The following is an 8,415-nucleotide window of genomic DNA, read 5'->3' as shown; positions in this document are numbered from 1 at the left end:
ATTACTCTCTCTTCTTCTCTCTCTGTTATTTTCTCTCTACATCGAAATACACAGAAGAAACTCTACACCGAGATACACCGAAGAAGACAAACTTACAAGAGAAATAAACTAAATTTCTCTTCTGCCACAAGCCCCCAAGAAGAATCCTAGGGAGAACAATCTTCTTCTTCTTTATTCTTCCTTCTATTCTTCCTTCTTACTCTTCTGCCGCAAGGAACTGCTCCTCCTTGCACTTCTCCTCCTCTGCTCTGAGGAAATCTTCCTCTATTCCGAGGAAACCGAAGAAGAACTCAAAACGTGACTACTAAATCCAAGGAGAGTCATCCGAAACTTTTATCACGAACAAGAGGGAGCGAAGAGATGCTTCACTTGACAAAAGACAAAAGAGGAAGGCGGGGGGAGTAATTATTTTTGAAGAGGTGTGACTCTCCAAAGCAAAGTAACCGCCCAAGCATAGTGGACCGGGCTCCACCGTTTCTAACACATATATATGTAAAAAATAAAATTTAAGCTTTTGATTTGTAAATACATAGAAATTAAGTGTTACAATGCAAATCTTCAAATAAAAAAAATAAAAACTTCTCCTGGTTTTAAGTACTAAGTAGGTTAACTAATTGCGCCCAAAGCTCCACGTACATATATATTTATATGATTATATCTTGAGAGGCATAGAAAATCTATATGTTGAGAGAAGCATTGAATCTCCATTAATGGCGTGCAGGTTGCTCGTGCTCTCAGGTTTCGCCATTGTTGGCCTTCTGGTCTTGGCCTGCGAGGCCACCACATACACTGTCGGTGACTTGGCTGGCTGGGACACAAGCGCAGATCTCTACTCATGGCCAGAAAACAAGCATTTCCACGTCGGTGATTCTTTATGTAAGCTCCTACAACTCTTTCCTTTTAATTTATTGACGTGGAAGTTTAATTAGTGGATAACTTGGACAATTGATTTGTGTGATTATGGAGTTCTTAGTGTAGATATATTAGTGAGATTATGGCCAATTATCCTTCTCTTCTGTTACTTTGTTAACGTAAATCCCAAATTTTTAAATTTGTTTATACCGTGGATTTAGCAGATTTAGCTTTGAAAGAAAATCACAGGAGTGGATTTATGCCAAACACCATAAATGAATATGATGTATTTGATCTTGAATTGAACCGAACATTATTTTGGATTTGATAAATTTAGATTTATACACAACCAACCAATTGATTCTAGAGAAAAAGCTCAAGCATAGAATCAATCGAATAACAAAATGTTAAAATTAATTCATCCAAATAACATTTCTCTGGTTATTGATTTAATCTCCATGTTTGATGATTTTGAAATCTTCTAAACTAACTTATAGTGTATTTTCATAGGCGGTGCAGCTTAGTTTTACGTTAAGTAGGATTTATCAAATCCAATAAATTTGATTTATCAGATCGATTTTATGATGGATGAGCGCACGAGCGATGTCAGAAAAATCAGCCTAGCAATCAAATTTATTAAAATCAAATTTACTCTTTAAAATGAAGGAACGCAGCAAGTCAGAAAAATCAGCCTAGCAATCAAATTTACTCTTTAAAATGAAGGAACGCAGCAAGAGAAAAGACGGAACATGATAAAATAGGATTCAATGGAGTGTTATATTTATTTATTGGATTTAAGTTAAACTATGATTAAATTCTATAAATAATATATTACCAAATATCACCTATAAAGAGACAATATGTTTAAGAACACAAAACTTGCTTCATTGATTTTAATTCCCTTTTTTGACTGCTGTGCATCACAGTAGCTAATTAAAAACTGCTTAAAAACTGTATAATGTAATGGCAGTTATTAAACTTGTTTTCACTTGTAATTAGAATTGGACCAATTTAGTTGCGAGACCAAACATGATGGCTGATTATCATTGCCAGTAATTCTAAGAAAAGTAAGTTTTATTCTTTAGAGTTTATTTCGAGCTATTGTAATTGTTTGAAGAAATGACTGTAAAGTAGTTTTATCTGTTCAAAAAATTATTGCGACGAATATAAATATTTTTTTATTTAAAAAAGTTAAATCATAATTTTCTGGGAGCACCGTGTTATGAAAATTGAAGCAGAATAAAACAGGAATCGACACAGACCAGAAGAAGAATACAGAGTTTTAACGAGGTTCGGTAAAGAATTGCCTACGTCCTCGGGAGCGAGCGGCAGTTTCACTCTTTCAGAGAAGTTACAATTATCATCCCATAGGATTACAGATATATATAAACATATACAAACCCACAGATAAAATTACAATCACGCCCTCGCTCCCCCCAACCTCTTTTATTTCAAGAGACACTCATTTTCACCAGGAGACACACCTCTTCACAAGAAATTCCAACTCCCTAGATATAAGTCATACCTAACACACCGCAGTTAAATATATTGATTGATCACCTCTTCACAAGAAACTCCAACTCCCTAGATATAAGCCATACCTAACACACCGCAGTTAAATATATTGATTGAAAGAAAGTTGAAGTATTGGTTTGTTGATATCTACTGTCTAATGCTACTACATTTGTAAAATGTTAATTATTTGATTTAAAGAAAATTTAAATTTACATTTTTAAGGGTTCTACGTACGTTCCCATTTAGCCCTTGAGAACTTTAGGATTGTCAAAACTTGAAAGGAATTACTAAGTGCACAAATCAGCCACGTTTAGGGTTCTGAGTCGGATCTAATTCGATTGGAGATGATTTCGTGGTTTTCAACGATTCTTATTTATTTACCCATTAATTGTTATATGATTTTATTTTAAAAAAACATTATAATAATTGTGAAAAATAATAATAGTATATATATTAATTATTATCACAATGTTAGTATGAATATTTGTCATTTTAGCATTATATGAGAATTCAACACACACTCAAATAAATAAGTGAAGTAAACAGGTGGAGACGCTTCAATTATTACGTGAAAAGCCCTTGAAAGGAGAAAAATCACACGGGATCTAGCTCGGTTGAAATAATCTATGACGTGATTGTAATTGTAAGTACATAGATTCACTTTTTCTCCTGAATTAGAGTTACAAAGTTGATCATCGTTGATATACACCAACAATTCATCAATAATAATCGTAATTCATTGGTAGTTCTTGGTGATAATGGCAATAGTAGGTTGTGAGGGTTTTAGTCGATTGCTTTGGAGGCAGTAGTTTGTCATGAATGTTATAAATGATGGTTGTGATGTCAGCTTGTTGTGGATGACGTTGTTGAAAATCATGATAGTGGTAGGTGATTGTTTTATGAGCGTTGGTTGGCCAAAGAGGCCATAACAGGAAGATTCAATAATGTACGTTGGTCGTGAGGCAAAAGTTGGGAGCTATGTGAGGCCATAGAAGCCGGAGTTGAGAGCTAAATGAGATGTGATAAAGTATATAGGGTGCAGGGACCGGAGTTGGGAGCTGTATGAGCTGTGATAATATTTGTAGGCCACAAAAACTGGAGTTGAGAGCTGGATGAACTGTGATAACTTCTAAAGTACGTGAGGTAGAATTTAGAAGTTGTGTGAGCTATGATAATATATGTAGGTCATAGTGGTTGAAGTTGGGAGTTATATGAGTTGTGACAACATTCGTATGTTGCAGAGGCCAGAGTTGGGAGCTGCACGAGCTTTGATAAGTTTCATAGGCCACGAAGATCGAAGTTGGGAGTTGCACGAGTTGTGATAACGTCCTTTAGTCACAAACACTGGAGTTGTGAGTTGCATAAATTATAGACCACATAAAGCATAGTTAGTCACATAGGTCGTAGTTGTGACATGCGATGAGAGAAATTCAGGAGTCTAAAGAAGGTCATCATATTCATAGTACATCGGTCGTAAGCAATTATTATGAGGAGTTACACAATATCTGGGATGATTTGTTACACCAACTTCGGGATATGTTGTTGCACCACCTTCACTGTGTGTCTTTGCATCCTCATTAGGGTCTGTTGTTGCACACTCTTTGCAACGCGTCATTATACCATCATTGGATTGTGTTGTTACACTGTCTTCAGGATGAGTTGTTACATCTTCTTCAGGATGTGTCATTGCCCTGTCTTTGAGATGTGTTGTTCCATAGGATATTTCGAACCTACACAATGTACACTGATATTTTGCAGCGTACTTTGTGATTTCATAAGTAGTTTCGTTACAATGAGTCAAGGTCAGCCGACAGTGCTCTACGATGGACGGAGAGTGGTGGTCCATTGGGGTCGAGGATTGCAGGTGCCGGAAGAGTTTGTTGGGTCTTTGGTACAAAAACAACACGGTGCTCTATAATGGACGGAGGATTGCAGGTGCCAGAAGAGTTTGTTGGGTCTTTGGTACAAAAACAACACTCCTCTCAGTCATTAAGGCTCAGCTCTAGGTCCTCCTTCATGAATAGAGTAGGACACTATTTATAAAATCTAGAAAGAGGCCCCCAACAAATAAGGAAACATTTTGGATCACCCCAGCAGATGGCTCAGGGAAATCCCTTTGATATATCAATGTTTTATGGACATTTGAATGCTTCAAGGATGTCGAACTTGGTTGATATTTGACTCGTTGGATTTGTCTGGTTAAGATGCTCGATTTAAATATAAGCTTGTCAAATTTGAAATCTATTTGACCCTGAAATTGGACACTAGAAGCTTCTGAAAATGACTTAACGGCTTGATTTTGGTTTTATTTGACTCGGATTGAACTAATTTTGGTGTCATTGTATTCGTCTCATCGAGCAAGTCAATGTGACTAAGTTTACTGAAACCAAAGTTCCGGATGATTTTTAATTTAAATTTGAATGTCATTTATTAAAAAATTACCCATGATTCATGTCACGCCTCGTGATCCATGTCGAATAATAAAATTTATTAAGGACTTATAAATACATATCACCATAAGTAATGATCAACATACTTTATTTTCTTAAAAATATTCACGACTTTCAAGGAAGTAGAAAACTCGCACTTGTTTGGTAGAACAACTAATTTCTTATTAGTTTCTAAATCATCAGTTACATAATGAGCAAGCACATAAGAAATATTTTGCACTATGCGTCACCTTTTCTAAATATTACGTGCAGAGTAAGGACGTTACTCCACGTCCGGACTCCTATCTAAAATTGGATTATTTACATATTTTATTCACTACAACACAAATATATGGTTCTAAAATACATGATTTGAATTTAATGGTTCAAAGCATGTCATAAACTGAAGAGAAAACCCAAATATAACATTGTTATACTGAACAAAACATATAAATAATTTTTAAATTCTCTATAACAAGGACCAAAACGACTCTAGAGTACATGATTTGAATGTAATGGTTCATAACATGGTATAAAACATAGTTGTATTGAAGAAAAATCTCAACTACAATTGTGTTGTACTGAACAAAATAAAGGTTAATATATTTAGGGACAACACGATTGTATCTGAGAGTTGTACTGAACACGTGTTTTAGGATATTGATTTTCAAATCATTTATTTTAGAACAATTTCTGTTCTCGTTATAGCAGAGTTAAAGGTTATCTATATGTTTTGTTCAGTACAACACAGTTGTATCTGAGAGTTTTTTTCCAGTACAACAGTGTGTTTAAGTCAAGCTATGAACCCTTAATTTCAAATCATATATTTTAGAACTTTTTTGCCTCGTTATATTGGATTTAAGGATTGTTTATATATTTTGTTCAGTACAACACGATTGTATCTAAGTTTTATTTCAGTACAACTGAATGTTTATGTCATACTATGAACCCTTATATTCAAATCACATTTTTTAGAATCTTACAACTATGTTATAGTGAATAAAATATATAAATAATCTAATTTTAAATTGGAGTCCAGACATAGAGTAACGTCTGTATTCAACATGTAATATTTTCTCTCAAAAATGATCCGTCATAATTTCAATTATATGAAAAATTATGAGGGAAGGTGGAAAACTAGGAACGTAAATTTCTTAATGAATTTGCAATTATGAGCAAAAGGACGGGAAGTGTGCATAATTTATTCATTTTTATAATAATAGCTATGTATAATTTCTTATGCCAGTAAACTGACAATAATTTTCAAGACATTTATAAATTACTTGACCCCACAACTAGACATTTTTGTACTCTTAACTAGCTATAAACTTTATTAGGGTCTGTTTGGGGGCTTCTTATGCCAGTAAACTGACATTAATTTTCAAGACATTTATAAATTACTTGCCCCACAACTAGACATTTTTGTACTCGTAACTAGCTATAAACTTTATTAGGGTCTGTTTGGGGCAGCTTATAAGTGCGGGCGGCATTTTACGCCGCCGTACCGTTTGGTTCGGGCGTTTTGCTCGCGCGTTTTGCTAGCTTATCCAAAATTGCGTTTGGGTTTTTACACTAAACGCAGGCTGCAGATCGACCCCTACAATTGGCCCGCGGGCCGCATTTCAGGATAAGCAACTTATCCTGAAACGCACAAGCTGCCCCACACGGCTGCCCCAAACGGACCCTAAAGCTCGACCGCCACATTTATTTTAGTGCAAACTCATACATTTCTTTTACACTCATGGGCGACTATTTTTAATCTATTTATTTAATTATATGCTAATTTAAAAAAGGGACATGCCAATTATAAAAAAAACTTTAAGGGTCTATTTGGCGCAGCTATTGATTATTTATAATTTGTTGATAAACGATTATTCGGATAATCTGATAATCTGCAGATTATCAGAATAATCTAGCTTGTTGTTTGTGGCAGCTTATTCAGATTACTTTATTGGTGGTTAAATGACATTCCTGCATCTGTCGGATAAAAATATTTAGGGCAGCTTATTCAGAATAGCTTATTGGTAGAACAAAAGCATATAGTGCAAAAACATACCACCATCACAGATCAGTTCCAAAAGATGACATACAGTTCTCACACTCTCGTGAGTACCAGAAGAAATAAAAACAGTACAAAGACAAATATAACTACAATGAGAAATATTAAAATATTTACTTTCAAACTCTGGCTACGTCTGCCCTCATCTGCACTATCAACCTAAACATCAGATTCTCATGACTGCTGACAGTGTAATATGTGGGACTGTCAGCCCACCAGAAGAAGCTGCAACGAGCAGAAACACCCTTAGCGCAACCGTAGCACTGCCTCTCAAAGCTAAAATGGCTTATCAATTGATGAACAATTCCAATTCCAACAGGTGCAGCTAAAAAATTTCAGCAGTTCGAAATGAGCTAAACAATATAACAGGTGCAGCTAAAAAAATACAGCAGTTTGAACTGTATAATGATTCCCCCTGCATTCATTCCTTCAAGAATAATATAAAAGGCTTATCAAACAATTTCAACAATGTAACGATTCCCATTGCATTCCTTCAAGAACAATATAAAAGGGACGCATTGAAGCGCATTCCAACAGTATTATACGATTCTCACTTTTCAAACCAAAATTTTGCATAAAGGAACAGAGAAGGGAAGAACAAAGATTCCCACATTGCGAACTAAAATTTCCCCCATTGCTAATCTGCATCTCTCAACTGCATTTCTCAAGAGAGCCCTAAAAAAAAAACGCAGAAAAAACTCACGAGAAAATCTCAGATCCATTTCCATCAACATTTTTTCAACTCTAATCCAGCGAAGGCATCGTAATGCATAAAGGAACAAGGAAGGGAAGAACAAAAATTCCCACATTGCGAACTAAAATTTCCCCCATTGCTCATTTGCATTTCTCAAGAAAACCCTCAAAAACAAAAAAAAAAAACTCAGAAAAAACTCACGAGAAAATCTCAGATCCATTTGTCTTTGAAAAAACTCACGAAAGAATTTAAGAAAACCAAAATTTCCCCCATTTCCATCAACGCTTTTCAACCCTAATCCAACAAAGGCATCATAAAGACAATCGTAAAGAAAACCATTTCTTGCAAAGAAAGTGAAGTTAATCGAATATAGGCCAGATCGAAGAATGAAAAAACCAACCACAGAAGATCGAAATCTCACTAGAAGAGTCGATGTTTAAGAAGGAGAAGATCGGAAAAGGAGATGGCGAGGGAGAGCGCGAGAGAGATATGGCAGGGGCACGAGAGGAATATAACCCTAACAAACGCCGAACGCAATAGTTGCCCCCGCGTGTGATGTGTAGGAGGAGAAAATGTACGCGATTATCATCGTTTTAAAAACGCCCTTCCAAATAAACAAACACCAAGGCGGCGTTTTGAAAACGCTGCCGCACCTAAATAAGCTTCCCCAAAAGGGCACTAAATGTTATATTTTCGCCATCTAAATATAAAATATTACATTTCAACCACTCCATACTTTATTTTCTTTTGAAACAGCGAGTGGTCAACCCGTTACACCTTAATTTTTGGGTGGTTGAAATATATAATTTAATACCTGAATGGTCAATCTATTATATTTAAGTTTTGGATATTTTGTATATATATAT

General features: G+C 35.3%; 1 protein-coding gene across 1 annotated transcript in view; it reads left to right on the top strand.

The window, feature by feature from the left end:
• The first annotated feature begins 689 nt into the window (after window positions 1–689).
• LOC110020147 (blue copper protein-like) overlaps window positions 690–8,415 on the top strand; it is a 10,107-nt gene continuing 2,381 nt past the window's right edge. Inside the window, exon 1 of the mRNA XM_020718141.1 lies at window positions 690–876. Within this exon, the coding sequence (XP_020573800.1) occupies window positions 711–876 (166 nt within the window). The 5' untranslated portion in view covers window positions 690–710. The remainder of the gene's footprint in view (window positions 877–8,415) is intronic.

The sequence above is a fragment of the Phalaenopsis equestris genome, unplaced genomic scaffold (genome assembly GCF_001263595.1).
Source record: "Phalaenopsis equestris unplaced genomic scaffold, ASM126359v1 Scaffold000094, whole genome shotgun sequence".
Lineage (NCBI taxonomy): Eukaryota > Viridiplantae > Streptophyta > Magnoliopsida > Asparagales > Orchidaceae > Phalaenopsis > Phalaenopsis equestris.
This window is presented reverse-complemented; position numbering and strand designations above follow the sequence as displayed.